The sequence below is a fragment of the Natator depressus genome, chromosome 7 (genome assembly GCF_965152275.1).
Source record: "Natator depressus isolate rNatDep1 chromosome 7, rNatDep2.hap1, whole genome shotgun sequence".
Lineage (NCBI taxonomy): Eukaryota > Metazoa > Chordata > Testudines > Cheloniidae > Natator > Natator depressus.
Window position 1 is genome coordinate 105,493,782 of NC_134240.1, and position 26,260 is coordinate 105,520,041.

The 26,260-nt window shown below is 40.7% G+C and overlaps 1 protein-coding gene across 1 annotated transcript in view; it reads left to right on the plus strand.

Annotated features, from left to right (window-relative positions):
• Positions 1-485: 485 nt before the first annotated feature.
• The window catches only part of ATE1 (arginyltransferase 1), a 176,508-nt gene continuing 150,733 nt past the window's right edge, over positions 486-26,260 (plus strand). Inside the window, 8 exon segments of the mRNA XM_074959230.1 lie at positions 486-570; positions 573-668; positions 6,058-6,121; positions 8,380-8,442; positions 9,366-9,469; positions 11,305-11,568; positions 20,408-20,640; positions 23,613-23,741. Of these exon segments, the coding sequence (XP_074815331.1) occupies positions 495-570; positions 573-668; positions 6,058-6,121; positions 8,380-8,442; positions 9,366-9,469; positions 11,305-11,568; positions 20,408-20,640; positions 23,613-23,741 (1,029 nt within the window). The 5' untranslated portion in view covers positions 486-494.

The window sequence follows — 26,260 nt, forward strand, 5'->3', positions numbered from 1 at the left end:
GTATGTTTTTAAAGTGTATCCCACAATAAATATAAAAAATATTGTTTTTATCATCCTGCATTTACTAGAATTGTGTACTAAACATTTTATTTAGGCTCCATAGCATAGGGTTTGAGTGAGTATTCGCTAGCAAAGGGTTGTAGTAATGGGTTTTATGCAAAGTGCCACGGCAGGGGCAATACCTGCTTCGTTGAAAGTAATTGAACAAACAGCTTGGCAGGGCCGGGTTCTCGCGGAGAACGCTGTGTCGCCTCATCGACCCTCTACAGTCCACCCACCCAGGCTCCCAGGCGGTGAATTTTCAATCACCGGAGCAAGTTCGTGAGGCGGAGCAGCTCCCGTGCATTGAACAGGGCGCCCGGGAGCACTACCCTCATCGCAGCTATTATGCTTTATGATTCTAAACAGCGCCACGCCTGCCAACTCCCCAAATGCACGAAAAGGGTAAACAGGCTGCGTCCCGGCTGACTGCTTGTCGAATAAGGCCCGTGCACATGGCGGAGCAGCTGCGACCTTTCCCCCTCGTGCAGGGGCGCTGCAGGGCGCAGTCCGTGGCCGAGTGTGAGCCCCCCCGTGCACGATGCACTGTACCGTAGTGGAGTACAGAGGCTGGAAGGAGGGTTACCAGTGTGGCTATTGCGCCTCTGCCCAAGGGAAAGTCTCCACTGGTAAGTAGGTATAAAGGGCTGGGCTGGAAACAAGCCCTGTAACACCGGCTGTCGCAAAGGCTGAGCAAGCAGCCCCGATCTTCAAGCACTGGTTGCCCGGGAGTTGGGCGCAGCCCTCTCTGCCTGCTGCTACCTGTGGCGGAGTACACAGCACCTCCGCAAATGCCTGGGCAGAGGTCCAGCTTGCTCAACCAAGGCTGGGCACCCCGCCACCAGCGGTCCGGGCCGGAGCTCTGAAATACCGCTGGGAAACTGGGACTCCCTCAGCGGCACTTGCCCTTGGTAAAGATGGCGGAGCTTGCGCCCTTCTCCTCGAGGAAGCTCCCGTGCTCTTAGTAAAGAGGACGGACCCGCCCCCTCTGTTTCTACTGGAAAACGTGTGGGCTGCCGCTAGTAAAGATGGCGGAGTTTATGACTGTGTTCCTTCCTGTGGGGACGCAACCTCGCCAGGCTTGCCCATAACCAAAATGGCGACGGCGGTTGCTTCCGTGCTCCCCGGGGTTGCGAGTAGGGTTTCAGGCACGGCGCTGCCCTGAGCTGGTGGGTCACTACGGACCGTGGGGAAGATGGCGGGGGCCGACCGCTCCTCGAGCATCGTTGAGTACTTCGGGGGAGAGGCCGGCTACCGCTGCGGCTACTGCAAGAACGTGACTGGCAACCTCTCCCATGGTGCGGGCCGGGACCTCCCCGGGGGGGAAGATGGGGGAGTTGGCGGGGGGCGGTTGTTGGAGCATTTGGACCGGTTAAAGGGGACTGAGGGGGTAGTTGGGCGGGGGGGCCGACCCGGAGGATATCCTGTGGTGTGGGAGAGGCCGGTGGGAGGGGCTGGCTGGGGAGGGACTGATGCGGGCAGTTTAGATGAGGGGACTGGTTTGATTCAGGCTGCAGGATAGGGAGAGTTGCCAGTGTGAGCGGGGCCGAGGGCGGAGAAGAGACGTCGGGACTGGGGGAGAGGGACTCGGGAGCATGGGTGCTTCTTTGTTTATTTTGAGCTGAGGGAAGTGTGGGAACCGGGCACGTTCATAGGCTGGCTGGTGGAGGGGTTAGTTCTGAGGGTTAAAATCCAGTAGCAACCTGTTCACATTAAAATGCCCTGGCAAAACTGCCCCTTCTTCCCTTAAGCCTTTCTGTGAGCCCTGCCTTTCCCCCCAATTTCTATCAAGCCTGCATCTGTGTAGAGTTTACAGGTGTGCTAGTCAATCCCAGAAGTTTTAAAAAGCTCTTCTTAAAGTAGGCTATGCCACTTTTGGCTGTGAGAGTTGTAGCATTTGTGGACTGAGGGAAGTCGGCATTCAGATTGATAGTCAGGAGAGGTATGGGGTGTGTCTGACCTTGCTGCTGACTTGCAACGTGACCTTGGCAAGTCACTTAAAGCCAAACTTTCAAAACTGGCCTCTAATGTGGGTGCTTCCGGTTTTGGATTCTTAGCTTCAAGGAACTAGATCTTGACATTCGAGGTGCTTAGAACCCACAATTCTTAACTGAACTCAGTGGGAGCTGTAGTCACTGAAAAGTTAGGTACATAGGTTTGAAAATGTGTCCCCTAACCTGTGTGGGCCTCAATTTGTGAAAGACTTTCAGCTCTAAAAAGGAAACATTTAAATATTGTTTTTACACTATTAATAGATGGGTATTTCATTATTATCATAATTTTAATGATTTGTCTAGATGTAATTTTTTCAAGTATAAGTAGCTATTCAGTTTTCAGAGTAACAGCTGTGTTAGTCTGTAGTCGCAAAAAGAAAAGGAGTACTTGTGGCACCTTAGAGACTAACCAATTTATTTGAGCGTAAGCTTTCGTGAGCTACAGCTCACTTCATCGGATGAAGTGAGCTGTAGCTCACGAAAGCTTATGCTCAAATAAATTGGTTAGTCTCTAAGGTGCCACAAGTACTCCTTTTCTTTTAGCTATTCAGTGCTTGGCAGTGTGAAACTGACAAGAATCATGTGAATTTCAGGCAGCAGCTGCCAAGGCTTACAGGGTCTGTTACTGCGGGGGCTGCCCCACCATGTGGACTGCCCATTGCTGGATGCACAACAGGGCTTCTGTGGGAGTTGCTGAGCCAGCCAGCCAGCCAGCTTGGGAGTCTAGAAGCCCAGGTATCACTAGCCCAGGACAGTCAAAGCTGCAGGGCTGCCATGGAGTCGCGAACCCTGGATGCCCATCTCAGGATATCCAGACCCCCTGCTGCAGAGCCAGGAAGCTGGAAGCCCTCAGGGTATGTCTGTGCTGCAGTTGGGAGTGAATATCCAAGCCTGGATAGACAGACTTGCACTAGTGGGACCTGAGCTATTGAGCTAAAGATAGCAATGTGGACATTATGGCTCAGGCTCTCAAGCCCACCCCACCCTGTAGGCCTGTGACCCTGAGCTGGAACATCCACATATCTATTTTAGCATGGTGGCTTGAGCTAGGCATACCCTGAGAGTCCCATCTTGAGCTGGTGTGACTGGTTCGGTCACAGAGACCCCCTTGGGACTGTCACCTGATGTGTTGAATTTGCCTCTGAGCCCATTTTCCCTGCCACCTTGGGACTCCAGAACCCTTGCCTCTGAGCCAGACATGCTGGTCAGCTGCAAACACAGACCCACATCTGGTCCACACCCCCAAAGCAGCAGACTTCAACCAAAAACTGCTCAGCAGGTCACCTATCTCCAGCACCCAGACACCCAGTTCCCAATGGGATCCAAACCCCAAATAAATCTGTTTTACTTTGTATAAAGCTTATACAGGGTAAACTCATAAATTGTCCACCCTCTAACACTGATAGCTGTGCATATCTCTGTTTTGCTCCCCCAGGTATTAATCACATACTCTGGGTTAATTAATAAACAAAAGTGATTTTATTAAGTGTAAAAAGTAGGATTTAAGTGGTTCCAAGTAATAACAGACAGAACGAAGTAAATTATCAAGCAAAATAAAACAAATTACACAAGTCTAAGCCTAATACGTTAAGAAACTGAATACAGTTAAATCTCACTGTTACAGATGTTCCAATAAGCTTCTTTCACAAATTAGACTTTTTCTTAGTCTCGGCCCAATCCTTTGCCTGGTACAGTTCTTGTTAGTTCCAGCTCAGGTGGTAACTAGGGGATTTCTCATGACTGGCAGCCGCATTTGTTCTGTTCCACTCCTATTATAGCTTTGGCACAAGGTGGGAATCCTTTGTGTGTCTCTCTGGGTTCCCACCCCTCCTCCTAAATGGAAAAGCACCAGGTTAAAGATGGATTCCAGTATCATGGGACATGTTCACGTGTCCTGTGAGCCCCCCTCCATTCTTCCAGGATTGGCCGCATGTATGTAGTGGAGGCTTGTGGTAAACAGAGCCATCTACAGTTAATTGTTCTAGTCAATGAGAGCCATCAAGATTCTAAACCACCATTAATGGCCCACACTTTGAAGAATTACAATAGGACCTCAGAGTTATACTTCATATTTCTAGCTTCAGATACAAGAATGATACATTCATACAAATAGGATGAACACACTCTGTAGATTGGTTTCAGAGTAACAGCCGTGTTAGTCTGTATTCGCAAAAAGTAAAGGAGTATTTGTGGCACCTTAGAGACTAACCAATTTATTTGAGCATAAGCTTTTCGTGAGCTGTAGATTATAAGCTTTGTAATGATACCTTACAAGAGACCTTTTGCATTAATCATATTCCAGTTACATTATATTCACACTTATAAACATCTTCTTATAAAACATGAAGTGCAACGTCATGCTAGTGGGGCCTGAGGTATTGAGCTAAAGATAGCAATGTGGACATTATGGCTCAGGCTCTCAAGCCCATCCAACCCCCTAGGCCTGTGACCGTGAGCTGGAACATTCACATAGCTATTTTAGCATGGTGGCTTGAGCTCAACATACCCTGAGAGTCCTGTCTTTAGCTAGTTCTTAGCTCTGTGTTTCCCAACCCTGGCTGCAGTCCACACAATGGGGCTGCCCCGGAGCCACAGATCCTAGAAGCCTAGGCTCCTCAGCAGCACACCAGGAAAATAGGCAGGCTTCTGATAGAGTTTGTCAAACCTGAGACGTTTCCGTGAAATATTTCAGGTTCAACAAATTTGCATTTTCCTTTGAAACTGTTTGGCTGGAAAGTTCCTGACCGGCTGTAATGCTTCAGAACCAGAATTCCAAGGTTCAGTCCCCACCCAAGAACACAGCATTATATTCACACAAGTAGTTCTTCTGTTTTCAGCTGGAGTACTCTTGTGAGTAAGGATTTGTCTACACAGGAAAGTTATACTAGTGAAGTTGTGAATTTAAACTGATACACATGTGTGGACACTCTTGTTTTGGAATAAGAGTGGCTTTTTTTGGTTTAGCTTATGCTGCTTTGGAAGGAGTTTAAGATAAACCAAAAAAACAAACAAACAAACAAACAAAAAACCCCCACCACCTTTATTCTGGAATTATACTGGTATAACTGATTAAACTTTCCTGTGTAGACATAAATTAAGGATCTGCAAGGTTAGGCCCTATACTGGTAGCTGTCTGTGATCATATTCTGTGCACTTGTCCTAACCACCCGTACAGTTCAGGCCATTTTATGGTCTGTCTTGCTTCTCTTGGCTTGAGGACTGCTCTGTTTCTTGAGTTCAGAGTCCCATTGTCAGGTAATATGGTATTAAGTCTTTTCATGTTGGGAATATGAAATCGTGTATTAAAGTCTTCATCAGAACCACCACTGTAGTAGATACCGCAGTAAATGATAGCATAGTAGGCACAGAAAGAAGCTTAGATAATCCCTCTCATTACTTGTGCCCTTTCATCTGCATTTTGTTTTGCCATTTCTTCTAGTGTTAAGGGTCTGAAACTCCGGGTTTAAATCTGCATTAGGAGGCCTTCCAAATATATCCTGAGCTACTCATATCTAAGAAGTGGGGTATTTTGCTCCTAGCCTTGAATGGCATCACCTTAAAATTGGGGAACTATATGTGATTGTCTCTTTCAGACATGTCAGTAGGGAATTTGGGAAACTAATAAATATAATCAGATTATAAAGTCGGTTCTACCTTTTGTATGGATGTGTTTGAATAAAATGACAAAACACATAAGTATTTTAATACACTTAAACATAGTAACTATTTGACACTAAATTGTTCTAAATTTTAAATGAATTGGATGGTTGACTTTCAGTTTTACTTCAATCTTGTTTTACATTGCCTGTTTTTAAATTCTCTTAACAAATTTCCCATTAAGTTTTTTGTCTCTTTATTCATTGAAGTGTTTAATATGAAGTTTATAAATATAAGAAACTGGTCCCCCAAAAATTGTTAGAAGAAATCCCAAATTAATCTTCTAGATTTACAGTAAGCTTTCAGTAGAAATTGCTTAAATTTTAATGTTTTAAAGATAACTGTGACAGTGACCTGTTTGTTACAGGCATGTGGGCGCATTCGATGACTGTTCAAGATTACCAGGATCTTATAGACAGAGGATGGCGAAGGTAAATTAAGAAAAACAGTCTTTAAAGGGATGCTGTCATTTTAAGCTTGGTCCAAAAGTTCTTTTCACAATTTTCCTTCCCCCCCCATCCCCCCCCCCCCCCCAAAGGTGGAAGGTATGGATGTGGTAACCAACTCTAGCATCCACCTGCATGGAGAAATGAAGGAAGAGTGTCATAGCCTTTAAAAACTGAAATATTTTAAAACATATCTGTAACATTCCCAATTCATTTGTACAGTATGCATGAAAGAAGAAACTTTCTTTTGAAGAAAATGCAAGTTTTCAAGTACTACTTGTTAGTAAATAAAAGAGAACTGCCATACAGATATGATTTTTATTCACATGTCAGCTCTCAAAACTTTCACCAGAGAACTACTGGCCAGAGGCTAACCGTTCTCGCTAGTGGCAGATATGAAAAATACCCTATTGAGAATCCCAGCTCACTCCCCAATTGTCAAGAAAAGGGGTGTGTTCTAAGACAGTGGTTTTCCACCTTTTTTTCTGGCGACCCAGTTAAAGAAAATGTTGATGTCCACGACCCAACGGAGCTGGGGATGAGGGGTTTGAGGTGTGGGATAGGCTCAGGGCTGGGGCAGAGGGTTGGGGTTTGGGACTGAGGGCTGCGGGGTGTGGCTGGGAATGAGGGGTTCAGGGTGTGGGAGGGGGCTCTGGGCTAGGGCAAGGGGTTGGGGTGCAGGAGGGGATCAGGGCTCTGGGGTGGGGCTGGGATTAGGGGTTTGGGGTACAGGAGGGGGCTCTGGATTTGTGGCTGGGGCAGGGGATTGGGGTGCGGACTTACCTCGGATGGCTACTGGTCAGCGGCGCAGCAGGGGTGCTAAGGCAGGCTTCCTGCCTGTCTTGGCACCGTGGACCATGCTGTGCCCCGGAAGCGGCGAGCAGCAGGTCTGGCTCCTAAGCAGAAGCGTGCAAGCGGCTCCGCGTGGCTCTTGCCCACAGGCACTGCCCTCTCCAGCTCCTGGCCAATGGGAGTGTGGAGTCAGTGCTCAGAGCGGGGGCAGTGCTCAGAGCCCTGCGGCCCCCCGCCTCTGAGCTGGACCTGCTGCTGGCCGCTTCCGGGGTGCAGCATGATGTCAGAACAGGTCGGGGCTAGCCTGCGTTAGTCGGACAGCACCGCCGATGGGACTTCTAATGGCCCGGTTGGTGGTGCTGACCAGAGCCGCCGTGACCCAGTTCCTTATATTCCATGACCCACAGTTTGAAAACCACTGTTCTAGGATTCCTACCAAGGTGCTATCCTTGAGTATTTTTGGAGATGCCGTCTTTTTTATCGAACGTTGACTAGTGGGGACGGGGTAATAAATTGGAAGCTGAATTTCTGTATTTGAGGAAGAAATTGTTTTTTCATCTCTCTCTAACCCCTAACCCAGCGTCTTTTGTTTGCTTCAAGGAGGATTGCTACTTTACCTTTTCCCTAGTTTCTGTTTTTTTGGTTTTCCTACTCTGTGGATACCAATACTTGCCTCCACAGTTGCTCATAGTTTTTTCCAAGGAGCAGTAACAGAAGTATGTAATTGCCATGATCCTGATTCTTGTCAGTTTCATCGCTGTCCAGGTCTCTACAGCATTCATGAAATTGACCATTCTAATTTGTGAAGTCATTCCAACTTGACTTGGTTGTGGCTTGCAAAAGCTGTGAGCAAACAGATGACACTTGGAGGTATATGTCTGGAGACTCAGAAAAACAGTCCTGTATTAGGAAAAATATCTGCCATTATGAGGGCTAGGCATGTAACTTAAAAGAAAAAAATCTCACATTGTGTGGAAATTGTTAGCTTAGGCCCCTCCACGCTCCAGGATAAGCTTCCATGGTAATAAGCAAGTAGATTTTTCAAGCCCTGTTCTGCTTCTAATTACAGAGAATTGGAGATCACTATAAAAAGTGTCTTAACTAGAATATAAATTAACAATCAGGTAGGAAGGTATTGAAAAGTTAGATAGGAGATGGGGCTACATGACCAAGATAAGAGTCTTTCATAGTTGTGTTTCCATGCCTCAGCTGGCATTATTGAAAGGCCTAAATATGACTGGATAAAATTTGAATGTGGAAGCAGGTTGGTGAAAATGCTAAAGAACTTGCTATTTCAGTTTTGTTACTCTAGTCAGTACAGGATTTTCATATTACTTGAAGGAACAGTTTCACGTGTTTTTAGAACAATTTAGAAACTTCTGTGAATTTTGTATTGTACTTATAACAGACATCATTACAAGTTTAATGAAGTATTTTATTATAATTTTTAGAAGTGGGAAGTATGTCTACAAGCCCATTATGAATCAGACATGTTGTCCTCAGTATACAATAAGGTAAGAGCTTATTGCATGTGAATAGTGCCTTTAAAGCTGTGTTGCATATAAAAGGAATAATTTAAAATATGATAGTAGTGTGAAAAATCATAACATTTAAGGCCACATGTTCAAAAATAACTTGGCTTGACCATTTCCAGTTGAGATCGTGGTCATACAAACATGGTCTTCCAGGATGTATTAGTTCCTCCAGGTTAAAATAATCAGTTGGATGGTAAACCTACTTTTTAATGGTATTGCGTTCTTTGAATGTTACATAAGACATAAGTGGGTTCATGCAAACTATGACAGGCTTCATAATCCTGCGCCATCCCGTCATGAATGCATCCTGGCCTATCACATCTAGATTGCCAGCTCAGAGCAGCAGTTATGTGAAGGCGTACATGAAATGAGTTGGTGGTTGCAGGCTGGCTCTTAATGGATGTGTCTGCATCCTACAGGCACTCTCTTTAGTAGTCTCAAAAGGGAATACTATGGACTGAATAGTCATGGAGAATGAACTACCTTTACTTCCAGGTAATGGTGGTGGGTAGTATCAAGGAAGCTTGGATTGCTGCCACCAGTGCTGTAACTGTTCTTTGGGTAACTGGATGACTCCCAATAAGTTCTTTTCTCAAGCAATAAAACTCGCTTTATATTTTTTAATGAGAATGTACTCCTTTATCCATATACAGTTGCAAGGGTGCATATAAAGGTGCATATTGCAAAGGCATCCATGAGGTCAGAATCTTGAAAATAATCCTTTTAATAAAGTAGTTGAGCAGGTGGTTACAAGGGAATTTAAATAGACAAGAAATGAGTTAAAGAAAAATAAATAGTTGTATGCAATATTGTATTATAACTTTCTATAGTTCTTTGTTTTCTTTGAACTATATTTCTTGTAAAAAAGAGAATATTTAAAAATATTTGATTTCCTGTTTTAGATGTCGACCTTTACATTTTCAACCTTCCAAATCTCACAAGAAAGTTCTGAAGAAAATGTTGAAATTTCTCACTAAAGGGGATTCTCCCAAAGTGGCTGGTGATGGTAAGAAATTCTTGGTCGCTGAAGAAGTGTGAGGATTATTCCCATGGAAGAGTTAATGTAGCCTGCTATGTTTTTAGAAATGGTTCAGGCCCTGAAAGGGGCTTTGATGGAGGGTGGGGTGGGTAAGAAAGTACTCTCATTTAACAAAAAAACAAAAAAACCCAAACAAACTAAAAACAAGATTGAATCTAGCCTCGGTGTTTATTGGTTGGATTCTAAATACTGTATCTTTACAACCTGCCCTGAGAAGGGGGCACCATGTGGCTACATTGCCCCAGGAGCAGACTAGGAATGAATTGTGACAATTCCTCGTGTGCTACTTCCTTTTCTGTGGAAGAGTAAGTTTAACTTTTTTTTCATATAGTAGCTTGCTTCCCCCACCATGTACCTGGCACTTTCTAGCTAGGGGAGTATCAGGCAAGCGGCTTTGTCTCGCCCTTGCAACTGAAGCCACAATCTGAACAGGATCAAGCGAGGGGCCTTTATTCCCATATGTGATTACAAGACCCCCTACTCAAGAAAGCTCTGAGAAATTTACAGAAAAACAAAACTGGCAATTATTTTGGTGAGCCTTTCAGTTATTTTGTGCTTCCTCTATTGGTCACAGCAGGTTATTAGATCATAACTTGAGTATCTTTCTTGTTTGAAGTGAGATTAGTTGTGATTTTCATTTTAGGAAAGCAAACAGCTGTTATCATGGATGTGTGGCACAAAGAAGACATTTGATTTGATTTGATTTTTCAGGCTTTTAAGAGGGTAGTGCAAATAAACAAAAGCAGTATATCTTTTTATGTTGAAAAAAACTTGTAAAATTGGGAAAGTGCAACACTATTTTGGATGTTGCCATGAGCGAAGTATGAGCTATAATTTATACAATGAAATTCACTCACACAATTTTTTCCATGCTGCTTAAGCCTGTAGTGGGCTAGGCAGATGGAAATTGTAAAGGTGGAGAGGACATGTAGTGCTGTGCATGTTGGAGTCTCTATGACAGCACTGCACAAGGTATTGTGGTATTGGAATGGAGAGTAGTATTGGTGTTTGTCAGTGTACATGAAGCACAAGGATATGAATCCAATTGTTACAGCACACCTCACATGAGTTAGTGCAGCCTCTATTCCCATCAATAAGATAGAATAGTAGTCTGAGATATAAGTAGTTTCAGGCCTAATCAGCTCCTGAATCTGAGTTCCCCTGGATGCTGTGTGCATAGGCCTCCAGCTCCTTTGGAAGCTGACTGACTATATTGGGTGGAGAGGAGAAACGTGATTGTAAAACTGATCCTAAAAAGTGGGGAAAAATAGACTTTTCTTGAATATTTTTATAATAATCGTTACTGATAACTAAGGTCCTACTTGCAATATTGAGGAAATTGTGGATTCTGCAGTATTAGGCTTCCAGTGCAGTTTTGACGGTGGGAGCCCTGACGTGTGTGGGACTGATGCTGGGAGTCCAGGCAGCCCTGGGCCCTCACTCTCAGCCCCGGTGGCTGACAGCGGGAGCCTCCCGCTCTCAGCCTCAGGCAGCTGACAGCAGAAAATCGCAGAAAAGTGATAATGGACTTTATTACCACAAATAATAAGGTCCATTATTACTTTTCTGCAATTTTCCATGGCTTGTCTGCAACTCGGCTGCAATTTTTTGACAGTCATCCCACAATTCAAGTAGGGCTTTACTTGTGACATTAAAAGGTTAAAAAAAAAAATTAGGAAGTGATTTTTAAGTGGACTGTCTCCAAGTGTTGGATAAAAATCCAGTGATATGTTTATACAAGCCAAAGACAATTACACCCACTGCCGTCCTTCTTTTTTACACGTTACTGTTTCCTATCTTAGTTACAGAAGAACCTATGGATTCCCACAGAGAGGATGCTGTTGCTTGCAGTTTTGTATTAAAAAATGAATCTGACATCAGTCAATCTGAACTGAAACCTCTGAGTGTGGAGGAGACGGAGAGGGTGGAGACTGAAGATAACGCAGAGGAGGAATTGAAAAAAGAAGTGGAGTCAGAGCCTCCCCAGACACGTGCAGATAAAGACAGTGCAGGATCTAGTGAACGATCAGATTCAGCTAAACTTGTTCATACAACACCCAAGCCAGGTAGCCAAAGTTGCTTTATTTGCCCCTCCCCCCATTATTTTTCCCTTCAGATTGTTTTGTTAGAGTGTTATACCTTGGCTGGTAAACCTAGGGCTGTTCCTCTTTCTTTCGTATGCTCTCAGTTGCCCAGGGAACTACAGTCTGTAAATCAAGATATGGTGCATATTGCATGACTTTTTAATGCTCCCAATATTTTGCCTAGTTCATTTTGTTCAGTTCACTGGAGCCATCCAGCAGGTGCACCTCTATCCTGATATAACATGGTCTTTGGGAGACAAAAAATCTCACCGCGTTATATCGAGCTTGCTGTGGCCCCCCGTTCCTTGTTCCCTGACCACCCCCTCCAGAGACCCCCCTGTCCCTAATTGCCTCCAGGACCTCACACCCAACCCCCCTGCTCCCTGTCCCCTGACTGCTCCGACCCCTATCCACACCCCCCGCCCCCTGACAGGCACTCACCGGCAGTGGCGGGAAGCGGCGCAACATGGCCCCAGCCCGCTCCATTCCGCCACCTCCGCTTCCCGCCGCCGGTGAGTGTGGGGAGGTTGGGGAAAGGATGCCCCCTGCACTCACCTGTGGCGGGAAGCGGATTGCTGCGGCTGGGAGCTGGCGGAGTGGAGCGGGTTGGGGCCGGGCTGCTCCGCTTCCGCCACCTCCGGTGAGTGCGGGGGGGATCCCTTCTCCCAAACCCCCTCCCCTGAGCGACACGGCTAGGGCCAGGGCGAGGGAAGTGGAGTGGGCTGCTCCTGGCCCCCCGCTAATCCCCTGGGCCACTCTGGGACTGTGGGGCCCACAAAAGTGCCCCCCCCCCCCCAGCTCCTGCCTCCCAGACCTGGCGGGGGGGAGCCCCTGACCGCCCTGGAGACCCTCTGCCCCTTATCCAACCCCTCGGCCCCAGCCTGGCACTCTTAACACGCTGCTCAGAGCAACATGTCGGAGCTTTACCGCATTGTATGCGAACCCACGTTATGTCAGGGTAGAGGTGTATTTATGTCCATGGTTGATAGTTTCTATGGCTGCCAGTTCATGGAAGCTTTGAGAGTCATCTAGGCTCTCTAGCCAAATAGGCAATTGATAAATCTCACCTCATGAGCAGCAATAGAAAACCAAATTGGTGTCTAAAAAAGTGGACTTAGTTACTTCCATTCATGAAAACTAGTTAGCTAAGGGTTATTATCTTCCTTTAGGTGGTATGTCTAGTTATCCTGTAAATTATTTTCTCTGTTATAGTTGCCTGTCTTATTTGTGCATTTTTATAAATTATTTTCTTCTTTTTAGGAGCTCTGTTTCTTACACAGAAAAAAACATCATTTGCATATGTTCAGTGGCTTAGGGTTGTACTTGCCATTTTCTGTTCCAAGGACAAGTTGGATGGTACTTTGCTGCAGAAGCAGAATGCTAGTGTTTTTGCACTCCAGAGAAGGATAGCTTTGCCTTGGCCATGAGCCCATGGAAAGACCCTCTATGGAAGTGCCCCTTGGCCTGTTTCATGTGTTTAGGATGTAGCCTTATTTTTCTTTGAGAGACTTAAATATTTTAAAAACCCCCACCCTGCTTGATAGTAAAATGTGAGATAGTGAAACTGTATTTTTTTAATTGTATGTGTAGTAGTTCCATTTTTCTTCTTTTATACAGCAAAAATAGACGTTTTCTAGTTCATTACACTTCCAAAGACTCATGCATTTGTACAATGCTGGGGGTTTTGTGTATCAAACACTGCACAGGAATTTTTGCTTATTTTACTTATTCTGTAGGACAATGACCTGTCTATGTAATGAGGTTTTTATTTCTATATAAACAAATTTTATCATGGAAAAGGTCAACTTTTTCCAAGGCAAAAACTAAACGTCTCTCAATCTGGGAAGTTTTAAACTAGAAGTAACCTTTAACACTAACTTCAAAGAGTTTTTCTTTGGAATTAAGAAGCAGAATAGTGGAGATATTTTTAACATTTTTCATAACTTAGTGGTTGTTTTACATTTTTATCGCACAAGTTACAGTTCAATCTCTCAATTGCCTTCAGATTTGTTGTTTTCCAAAATATTCATCTTTAACGGCAGAAACTAAGTATGAGATGTTTATTCCTAAAAAAAAAAACCCCAAACAAACAAAAAAAACCCAAAGCAAAATACTACCAATTGAGCATTCTAAAGGAATAACTTGAACAGGAGTCCTTCCATTCTAAACTCTTCTGTTTATGGGAGCTGTGATATTGCTTACTGTGGCAGTGGAGCCAGGCAATTTATAGCTCATGGACTAGGTTTTCTAAAATGATCAACGCCCCTCCCCCCCCCATCCCCCAATGGATTGTCTTTATTAGAAAAAAAAGTGTGTTCTTACCTCCTGTTAGTGAGCACATTCTAACTATACTGGGTGAAACCCTAGTGAAGAAAGACAAGGCAGTTTGTAGTTTTCACACATGTTGGCAGGTAAGTATACGGACTATGGGGGACCCTAGAGGTTAGCTTTACTTGCAAACGTGTGAAAACTACAAACCACTTTCTCTTCATGAATTATTTCTTACATTAGTTAGTGTCTGGCTAACGTGAGATAAACTAAGAATACACATTTTTTTTCCTAGCAAGGCTCACCCAGTGAGTGACAGATTTTCAACAACACAATTTCCATTTAAGCACCTAAATGAAAGAGCCAGACTTCTTGTAAAAGTACACAGCAAGAGCATTGGGAAAGCTGCTTGTTGGGCACTTCTGTAAATCTGGTCCCAGATTTCTAAAGGCTTGTTAGAATATGGTGATTACATTTTTTAAAAAGTTAAATACTTTTCTACCCCCTCGTGGACATTTTTACCAAAAAACAAAACAAACAAACTGTTAAAAAGACAAAGCTTTGCCATTAACTATGTAAACTGTTTTTCTAGACCTTGAATGCAAACTAAATGGAAATTGAAAAGGAGTACTGGTGGCATCTTAGCGACTAACACATTTATTTGAGCATAAGCTTTCGTGAGCTACAGCTCACTTCATCGGATGCATGAAGTTGGGATGGAAATTGACAGCAGATGGCAGTAAAGATTAGTATAAATTGCCTTGTTTTAAAGTCGAGGTAGAGTCCTCAATTTGTGTGAAGAATAACATTGTGTGACACTTTTTAAACAATATAGATGCAGAGAAAGTTTGAAATGTATTGTTTGTATTCATTATTTCAAAATTAAGCACATATTTTAGAAACAGAAATTTCCAGTGTTGTCCTTTTCCTTTTTGGAAGGCTTTAAATAAAATATAAAAGTGAGTTACAAACACACCCAAATCTTATTCAGTATACCTGCAATGTTTTAGATGTAGTCAGTGTTAAAGGTTACTTCTAGTTTAAAACTTTCCAGATTGAGAGATGTTTAGTTTTTGCCTTGGAAAAAGTTGACGTTTTCCATGATAAAATTTGTTTATGTAGAAATAAAAACCTCATTACATAAACAGGTCATTGTCCTACAGAATAAGTGGTCTGTTTCTGCACATTTTCATAAGGAAAAAAGGTTTGAATATTTATATAAAAAAATGTATTTATTCCTTTGCTAATATATTGTTTGTGTAATTTACAGAAGAAATGTGAGATTAAACAGATGCTGAGGACAGGCTAGATGCTCAAAAAACTCTTCAAGAGTATCATGAATATTTTAAACTCTTCTGCTGATTTCTTCTAGGACCTTGGGCAAGTCACAATCTTTGTGGTTTCCCAATCTGTCAAATGGGTATAATGATGCTTACTTATCTTTGTCGGGTGCTTTGAGATCTCTAGATGAAAAGTATTATTCTCCTAAACAAAAATGTTAGTTAACTGAACAATAAGGATGATCACTTACATTCTTTTCATTTCATTGGCTGGAATTGCAGAGGAAGAGAGCAGGAGTGGTGTTGGGGTGTGGCAATTACAACCTCCCACTTATTGGCCAGTCTTGCCTCTTCCCAAGCTCCTTGGGAAGTCTTCACCCTCCCACCTGTAGTGGTCACTGCTCAAGTCCATTAGACTAGAACCCTTCTGGTGAATCATGGCAGGCTTGCCAGTGGAAGAAGCTATCTCAGGAATGCAGTATGGTACCTCTGCTCCTGAGGGGCATATTCCCCCCCGGTCTGATGGAACAAGTTTGCTGGTGAAAAGACTAACTTAGGGGTGGGTGACCATGGGTAGATCACCTGCTCCTCTGTGATATCTCATCTGTGTCTTCCTCTTGTCTCCCTCCTCCTCCCCATATCTTCCCCAGGTGCTTCCTTGTATTCTAGTAGAGCTGAGGCAACATCACCACAGATTTATTCATACATTTAAAGGTCAGAAAGGACCATTAGATCATCTAGCCTGTCCTCTTGAATAGCAGTCCATAAAATGTTACCCAGTTACCCCTGTATTGAGCTTCCCCTGGAGAGCCCTGGTTGTGCTAGAGCCTCTGCACCAGGTATCGCACCTTGGAGAGCAAAGCCTGTGTGTGTCAAGACATTAGCCCGTCCATCTCTGGTTCCGCACAGTGTTGAGTCTTGATGTACCTGATATTGGACAGGTGTAACTTTATTACCTGGTTAAGTAGCATTATATTAGATTAAGTAGCATTAGATTAGGCACTTAACTTTACTCCTCCAAGGGCTCCAGGCTCTACTCCTCTGTGGGCTCAGGACCTATTCCCTGTGGACTCAGGGTTTAATCTTTTGCAGGTGTACAACGTCTTTTACCAGTGAAAGAGCCTTACACAGTAATATCCTACTTAAGCTCTATTTATTAACAACCACCAAAACAATACACACGCTAAGCCTACAATGCTCACCACTCCCAATAAGGCAGATGAACTTTTCTTGATGGCCAGTCAAGATCAGGTCATCTGGGGGACTCCAGCTTCTGCATGGTGTCATTGGCAGGGTGTTGAGGGCTGCCAGCTCTGATCTTGGGGCTGTCCTGGAATTGGTTTCCAAGAACTTCCTTTTGTACCACAGTTAATATATTGAAACTTGAGTCTTGCTTAGCTTTCCCTTAACCAATCATTTTACTAAAATATTACTAAACAATTTTCTAATCAATCCTAACATATTGTAAAACAATTCTTTAACCAATCCTATATACAACTTATTTAAGGATGTTTTTTTAAACATTTTGTTTGTTTAAGTGCTCTTATGAGGAAAGCACAGGAAATAGCTGTCCTTTTTTCGAACTGGATGAAATCAATGTTAATTTTCCAACTCTTGATATTCCCCATATCTTGTGTTCTAACATTGATAGCTTTTGCCTCATTGTCAATATCATACTTATAAAATGAATGATAAAATGGAAGATTACAGTTCCTTACGTTCTGAGTTCATTTTGTTGTATAAAAGCAAACGGAAATGAGACTACAGATTTTAGTCTTGGACCAAGGCCAAAATATTACTGCTGACTTGAAGGATCAGTCACTTTTGAAAGATTCAATATCTTGGCCAATGAAGCTAAGTAAAGAAAATAACAGATTTAGAAGACTGGAATATTTTCTCCAATTATCTTTTTCTAAGTCTGATGTTTTCTCCAGTATACGTAATGGGACTTCATCAAAAACCATAACAACACAACAGCTACTACCACCCACAATAAAACAATAACGTGACTTAATGGAAATTTTTTGACCAGCCCTGTTTATCATTGTACCAGATCTGTAGAGCTTGGGTAGAGAGTAGTGAGTTCATTCTTAAACTTTTAGGTTATGAAAGTATTCAGCACCCATTATTTTTTAATGAACAAAAGGGAAAATTATAAGTTGTATTGCCTTAATTTATGTACATTCAGCATTTGTTCATGAAAGACTGCTTATCTGTAGCATGTAGCTACTGGTTTTTGACTCTCTGTCAACCATGAAAATCAGCAAAATTCTAATAAGGGGTCAGGACTCAAGCATTTTTCTTGTTTTTCTTTCCAGCAGGGCCATTTCTGCAAAGGGAGACTTTCTCTTCATTTGTTTCTGTGCATCATTCCATATATATGTTTTTACCAAGTGCACCCGTTGTACCTCTGGATCAGAGGAGTATGCATAAATTTAAATGATTGTGTCTCATACTAGAAATGGAAATAGGCCTGTTATAGTTTATTTAAACTCAGACATTTAGTTCAGCTTCATGCGAGATAGGAAAGTGACATATCTGAATGTTTAGAAAAGGTGTCATTGGGAAAGAAAGCCACAGAATTTGAAGGTGAACAGGAATTCAGTGAGTCTAGTCATAAATTAGCGCTTTAAACAATGATTAATATAGCAAATATTAATTATTAAGTATTGAAATACTTTAATACCTTTTTAATGAAAAGCAGGAGAAAAATTACATTATCCCATCTCAGTAAATATCAGGAGAGTTTTAATTATTACAAGCAATGTTTTGGTGTGTTTCCTGCAGCATGATGGGTCCAGTGAAATCTAAGAATACACTCTTTGAATTAATAACCATGACTTGCATGAATACATGTAATGTTCTGCATTCTATCAAAGGTCTAAAAATGAATATGCTTTCTTAAAGGCATAATTAATAGGTGTGAGATTTTTCCATTTTAACTATTTGACATCGGTACTCCAATATGAGTCTTTCTTCAAGTGTTTTTACAGGCACAAAGCCTGTGTATGGTTGGAAAATTTTAAAAGTTTTGATTATTTTTTAAAAGAAAAGCTCACTGTTTGTAAAGCATATAGTATTAGACTTTTCTTCGGTAAGTAAAAAAACCCCCTGAATTTAAATATGATATGTCTAAAAATACAGTAAGTGAGATTTTTACAACAAAGCCAAGAATATTTTAACTTGTTTTAAAGCAGTATAATATATATTACAGCTGATGTGCTATTTTCATTTGCTAAATAAGAAAATAAGTTTAATAAAATGGAAGGGAGAGTGGTTGGTTGTTTTTTCAGATCTTGTAAATTACATAAATACTAGAATACCAAAATGCTGTATTTTCTAGAGAGACCTGTTGTAAAATATTGTACCAAGTGTCTTCTATACAGTATACTGTTTCTAATGTGACTTAAATAAGATAAGAATGATATTTGGAATATTTATTTGCTTCTGAAACAAATGGAAATGCTAGAAATGGAAATATGAGAAAATACTATGAAATTATACATACTGTTGTACAGTTCTTGTTTTCATAGTTTAGAGTTATAGGAATATATTCAGACAGTAACATTTTCAAGAACATTGAAGTCTCATTCTCAAAGTGATGAGGGCACATAAGAGCTTTGTAAGTCCCATTGAAAGTCATTTTTAAGTCAGCCACTTCTGAAAATGAGAATTAAACTCCAAAGTCAGTTATGCACTTCTGAAAATTTTACTCCGTATTAGTGATCAGTTTGTAGTAGTGAAGCACCATATAGTCTTTTTTCACTTATGTTAAATTATATATGGTCCTATAATCTTTAAGCTATTACTAATGACTCTTTCCCGTACATGTTCCTCTTATACATTTGTCTTCTTTTAAAAAAAAAAAATACTATTTCACAACCAAGCATAAGAAGTAACCAATAAGAGCCGACATAAAAATATGCACATTCAAAATACTGATGATGATGGGGTGGCAATATAGTTATTTAAACCTTTTTAAAAGTAGGCAAGCTAGGTCATATTTCAGACTACACACTTACTGGCTTTTAGTTCTTCTCTGCTCTGCATATTAGAGCTATTGGCAATGACTATATATATGTAGCAAAGGGTTTTCAGGCTGTGCGAAATAAATCCATTCTACTTTGCATCCTGTGCATGATTCTGTCAGGTTGCCCTCTGCGTTGCTAATGCAATATGTCAATTCGCTGTTGGTGGTGACAGGTCCTTCCAGTGCCTCAGGGTGATCCTTTTAATTGCTTGGATATAGGACTGCTTTACACAATGCAACTAAATAGGAGCTGGCCTTTGTTTGTGGATAGATGTGGTAGTGATTTAAGCACAGTGTGTGTCAGGAATTGGGAAGTCTTGATTTGTATCCTTGACTCTGAAACTGACTTAAGGTCTAGGCCAAGACCTTTAACTATTTACCTCAGTTTCTCCATCTCGAAACAGGGAATGATATTTGCATCACGGGGCTATTGTCAGGGCCTTGTTTATTTTGCACTCTGCCACCACTGAATCCATCATTTATAATATAACTTTGCTACAGAATTTAAGCTTTCATTTAAAATAAATAGGGTATTTTAGTCCTTGTGGTTGTGAATATAAGCATAAAAATGTGAATGAATGAGTATAACTAGATTATCCTCCTAAGTCTGTAGAAAGCATGAAACAGTAGCTCTGCCCATTTGTCTCAGTGGAGCATTAATTCTGAAACCAACCCTTTTATTGGCTGAGCATTTTAGTTGAAACACCCACCTACTGTGTTTATCTCTGATTTCAAACTGACTTCCATGCCAAACATCCCATTTTCTACTCAGCAGCTAAAATCCTGTATAATTTATATGATACAGCTATTCATTTAGACAAAAATATGCAGCATATTGAAAACTGAGTTCAGGGTACAATGTAAAATTGAACTTAATGTCAAAATGAATGACAGCTACTGTAATGATTGTATTTTTGTTTAATTCATTTAAAAATCTCAAATTTTAATTTCAGTGAAGCTACCATAGGATTTTTAGTTTGCCATATCAGATGCCATGAAAGGAATGATCTTGCTACAGTTTAGGTCTGGCTTGCCTTAAGGCATGTGGGATCCTAGCTAATGGCTGCAAAATGTTCTGAACATGGAAAAGAGTGCTGTGTAAATGCTAAATAACATCATGCTATTAAAAAAAATTATATCTTTTGTAAAAGTATTTTTTGTAACCAACTCTCTTCTGTCCCACCTTTCATGTAATAGCTATCTGTGATATAACCTTGTTGTTTAATTCTTTATGTCCGTCTAGGAAAAGGGGCTGATTTGAGCAAGCCGCCCTGTCGAAAAGCTAAGGCCATTCGGAAGGAAAGAAAATTGCACAAGCTTCTTCAGAACCAGACACACACACTTGAAGGCTCTCCAAGTCAAGTGGAGCCTCAGGTTTTACACTCTCAAAACTCTAAATCTAAAGCGAATCAACCTAAGTCCATTGAAGACTTCATTTTTGTCTCCTTACCTGATGATGCCGCACATCAGTTAGAGGTATTGTCAGTTACATTGCTATTGATTTATTTTTATGCACATACATAAGATAAATCATTTCTACCATTAGAAGCAACTTTCAAAGAAAAGACTAGTGAAAACACCTGAAGTGGAAAAGGCTCACTTTTAAAATAAAAGCACTGGAGCAATGATAAATACTATTTACATTTCCAGTGCTTAATTTGTCAGCTTTTGAAAATATACTTTGCTATAAAATATACATTATCAGGGAGATTTTCAAAAGTACCTAAATTATTTAGAACCGTGTGCTCATAAATTGCCTAGCCATTTTTTAAAAATTTTCCCTTGAAATCTTATGAATGAGAAAACAAAGGTGAGTCTTGCTTGGCCTCTAGAGGGCACTCTGACTCTTACAATCATGGGCTCTTACTGCTGAGAATCCTACATTTAACAAAATACTTTGAATCATGGTGTATAAAATCAGTTTACAAATGAAAGAATTAGAATTAATTGGGTGTTATGGAGAGAAAAATGCAATGTAAATTTCTAAAGCATATACATATTTAACTGTCTATGATGATGAACCTAATAGGAAAATAAAACCTGTTCTTACAACTGAATTGAAAAGGCATAGTACAAAACTCTTTCCTATAAACGTATGTCTGAAATGATTTATAGCAGGTCATCAAGCTTTGCATCTCTAATTTTTTTCTTAATGGCAATCAATACATTTAGTTGTCTGTTAAATGAGTTACAAAAGAATTAGTAATATACTGGCTACCGGCTGGCAAGTCTGAGTTTTGAGAACTTTCTAAGCTTTTGTTTATTTTTAAATTGGACAAACATTGTTCCTGGAAAATGAGACAGAATAGTTTATTGAAGACTTTCTTGCCTCTTCTATAAACTAGAGCCTGGTATTTATTGACCACCATGGGCAGTAGCGTTCATAATATTGACTGAAGTTGAGAAATATAGTGCTTTTGTGCTCATAGGTTGAAAAGATCACTGGTGGTGGAAAATAATGACTCGATTTGTACAGCCTAAATAATAATAAAAATAATAATAATAATAAAATAATAAAGAAAAACCCCACAGGCCTGGCTCATTCTTCCAGGTTTTCTGGTACAGTTAAGTTACAGGAGAGTAGGAGAGGACTTATGTATTAAGAAGGAAGGAGGGATAGTTGACCAGAAGATACCAGGCTTGTGGAAGGGGGGCCAAGAGTTTAGGAGGATTTGCAGGAGGGAGCCAGCACAACTGTCGAAGGGTGATTCCATGAGTTTTCATGGGTCATGGTGGATTTCATAGGCAACAGCAGAACCTCCCCAGAACTGGGAATTATATTGTTTCCAAGCTGTCCTTGATATTGAATACAGTCTTAAATATGTCTGAAGATACGGGATGAAGATGAGGTTGTCTATATGATATTACTTTTTTTTAGTCTAGGAAGCAGCCATTTTCACTATAAACTAAAATTTCCAGTTATTACTTTTCATTGGTCATGCGGATGCCTGCTGTTGTAACTCTGTAGTAAATTACGATTCCTGAGGCAACTAACAGGTAGGAAATGGGAACAGAAAATGAGAAATGATTACCTAGAAAAGAGTATTGGAGAAAAGGAGCTCGGGTTATAATGGGGACCACAAACTAAATATGAGTTAACAATGTAATACTGTTGCAAAAAAAGCGAATATCATTCTGGGATGTTTTTGCAGGCATGTTTCGAAGTAAGATAAGAGAAGTAATTCTTCCACTCAGCACTGATAAGGCCTCAGCTATAGTACTGTGTCCAGTTCTGGGAACCACAGTTTGGGAAAAATGTGGACAAATTGGACAAAGTCCAGAGGAGAGCAACAAAATGAGGACAGGACAAGAAGTAATGGGCTTAAATTGCAGCAAGGGAGATTTCGATTAGACATTAGGAAACCTTCTTAACTGTAAGGGTAGTAAGCACAGGAACAAATTACCTAGGGAGGACGTGGAATTTCCATCATTGGAAGCTTTTAAGAAAAGGTTAGGCAAATACTAATTGGGGTGGTCTAGGTCAGCAGTTCTTGGGGGGGGGGGGGGGGCTGCGAGCAGGTTTCAGGTGGTCCGTCAAGCAAGGCTAGTGTTAGACTTGCTGGGGCCCAGGGTGGAAAGCTGAAGCCCGAGCAGTTGCCCTGCTTGCTACCCCATAACATCAGCCCTGGCTTTTATATGCAGAAAAACAGTTGTTGTGGCACAACTAGGCTATGGGTTGGCCTCAGAAAGAAAAATGGTTGAGAACCCATGGTCTAGATAATATTTAATCCTGCATTGGTGTAGCGGACTAGACATTTTGGAGGAAGTTCACTACTGTGGTGATGACAGGAGAACAGTTAGACCTTTTCCTAATTAAAAGGAAAAGAAGAGAGGAATCATACAATCACAGGAATCATAAAAATGTAGGACTGGAAGGGTCCCTTCCAGTCCTACATTTTTATGATTCCTGTGATTGTATGATTCCTCTCTTCTTTTCCTTTTAATTAGGAAAAGGTCTAACTGTTCTCCTGTCATCACCACAGTAGTGAACTTCCTCCAAAATGTATAGAGTTCAGACTTCCAAGACGTAAGTGCATCTAGCATTTTTTCAGCATGATGTGAGATTAAAGTAAAAACACATTATGGAGATCAGTTAGCGTCTTGCATTTCACTCATTGGCTTATTAGTTTTTTTGAACAATATTTGTATATTTCTAATATAAGGGCTTAATTACCTTAAAAGTAATACTTAGAAAAACTCAAGTTTCATGCACTGAGAATAAAAGAAAACCTTTTTTATTTATCTGTTACATGGTAGAATTTTTTAGCTAACACACACCTGAAAAAAATTGAAAGGTTGAAGCCTGATTTATTAATTAGACTTTTAAGTGTGATCTGTTTTGCTGAAAGTCAGAATTTCTCTGGTTGTGATATCTTTCATCAGCTTTTATTTATGTATGTAATTATGTGATATTGCAATAATGAATCTGTCTTTAACTTCTTCTGAAGGTGAGGGTAGTGAGATCATCTCCACCAAGTTGCCAGTTCAAAGCCACATTTCAGGAATCTTACCAGGTCTATAAACGTTACCAGATGGCTATTCACAAGGACCCACCTGATAAACCAACCATAAGTCAGGTCAGAAGGCCAAGTATAATTTTATGCAAAACCTCAGCTTCTCCTCCATTTCATAGGTCTTGCATGGATTCTGTGAGAAACAAATGTGGACTTTATATCCATTATATACATGTAACTCTAATGGAAGCATGTAAAATCAAGGGAATAGTGAATTAAACCAAACCAACATCCTGGAAGTGCAAGCTGTTTTTTGGTATCTTATTGTAGGTGCCACAAATATTTAAACTTTATTGCAGACAAAAAAATGAAGAAATCATGGGCATAATTCAGAACATTTGGAAGAACTATACAGGAAAGCCATAGGGGAGTAGGAGAGGTGGACCGTGGGAGGCACTCAGATACTAATATGAGGACCACCATATACATATTCAGCATTTCAGAGGGGTAAATCCTGAAGTAGAGTTTCATTGACTTAGATGTGAGTCTTTACATGAGGAAGGCAAGCATAATATGAACCAAAATGTGTGTGCAATAATTATCACATGCAAAAATTGCCTGTTGAGGGTTTACTGGAGTTCGTATAAAGCTGTTTGCTACTTACAGTTTAAAACAGTTTAAAAGAAAACAATACATTCTAGCTAAATTACATGTTGTCACTATTTCACACACTGAATGGACCTCATGTAATAGTTAAACTTGCCTGGTATATTATTTCTCTGTGAAGCAAAGCAAAAACTGGGGCAGGGGTGGGAGGGGAACTTAGGTAGCAAGTATTAGGGATGTGCCTCTAAAAAGAAGACTTTCAACCACACTCTGAACTGTGCAGTCAAAATAAAATGTCTGTTATTTTGTACTGTTTGTATTACCCAAGGATAAGAAGGCAGAATAAATTAGTACTTGCAGTATGACATCCTTATATAAAATCTAATTTAAAATATCTATAATACTTTAATATCACACTCCTTTAAGGTTATGGGGTATACTTGCCTTACCCCATTTAAGATATGATGCTAATGGCTGCGGCTTTGAAATTGCTTTGAGGAGATCTTCCACTAGCCTTACCTTCAGGAGCATATAATCTGATAAGATGCATTTAAATATTTTGCTTGTATTTTCCTTGCTCTGAAGGTGAGGTTAGTACCTGTCTCCTTTGAAGACCCACAGTTCAAATCATCCTTCAGCCAGTCAGCTACTTTATTTGCCAAGTATCAGATGGCTATACACAAGGATACACCTTCTGAATGTGGCGAGTATGAGGTACAGTTCACTGCATGCACCTTTACCAATATTTTTTGATAATGTTCAGATAAGTGGTAGCAAAGGATATACCTTTGAACTAGTCTGCACACTGAAAACTGTACTGCTATTACAATTTGGGAAGGAAAAAATAAAGCATGTTGCATTCAGTATTTGTGCCAGGTTTTAGCTCAGAGGAAAATTTCTCAGCAGGAGAGAGACTGGATATGTTATTGCAATCATAACAAAAAAAAAAAAATACTGACACCAGCAAGTAAATAGAGCAGTTGTACATGGTTTAATTAAGGAAATTTGAGACTGACATCTACAGTGAAAACAATGAATCGCAATATGATGACTAAATATTCTTTACCTGAGTTAGAAAATGTGTTAGATTCAGGATACTGTTTGGTAGCTGTGACAACTTTACATTTCAGATGCCATTCTTCGCTGTATTTTGATGTGTTACTTCTTTTTACAGCTTTTTTTTTTTTAACATCTCTATTTGTTTTGTTCTTACTACATTGCTAATGACATCATATATGGTCTGTTTTTTCCACTGCGAAAGCCAAATTAGCATTAAGAATATGCTTCAGACTGGTGGTTGCACACCCAACAAGAATACGAAGACTGTGGAAGAAGCTTGCTTTTTAAACCCCAAAAAGTGTTTATCCGATTTTAATCCTAGCTAACCACATAGAACGTAGGTGATTTCCTAAGAGGCGACATTAAACTTTAGCTAGCAAACTTTACAGAATTCGTATCTTGTAATCTAGTTCTCTCTTTTCCACTGGGCACAAGTATAAAGTTAATATGTATCCCTTATCTAGTCAGAAACCTCTTCCAAAGTTATACTTAGCTAGAGCATTTCATTCTTAGGAATAAGATTTGTACTAGTAGAGGTGGTATCAGATAACTCACAGTTGATTTCCACCTGGATTAATAAATAGAGTAATTTTCTCATTTGTTTTCAGGACAAAAGTTTTTAAAACGTTTAAGGGAGGTCAGAAGGGCGTTACTGAAGGATGTTGAAAATACCGGACTGTGAAGCCAAGAACTCTGATTTTCCACTTCATTTGATATCATAGTTTTATTATAGTTCCTAACATAGTGAAATCTGAATAATGTTTAGTCATTCCTTTCACTGGCATAACCATAGGTGGTTATACTGCAAACCATGGAAAGCAATACTGGGGAGGTGGTCTAGTTTGGACTCTAATGTTCATGGTGGTTAGATCATGAAATTGCTCTTGCTTGGGGTATAATGACTCTTTCCAACTTTAATGTCTTGAGTTTTAGTCTGACACAACATCGCCGATCTTTTTAGCTCCAAAGATCTTGCT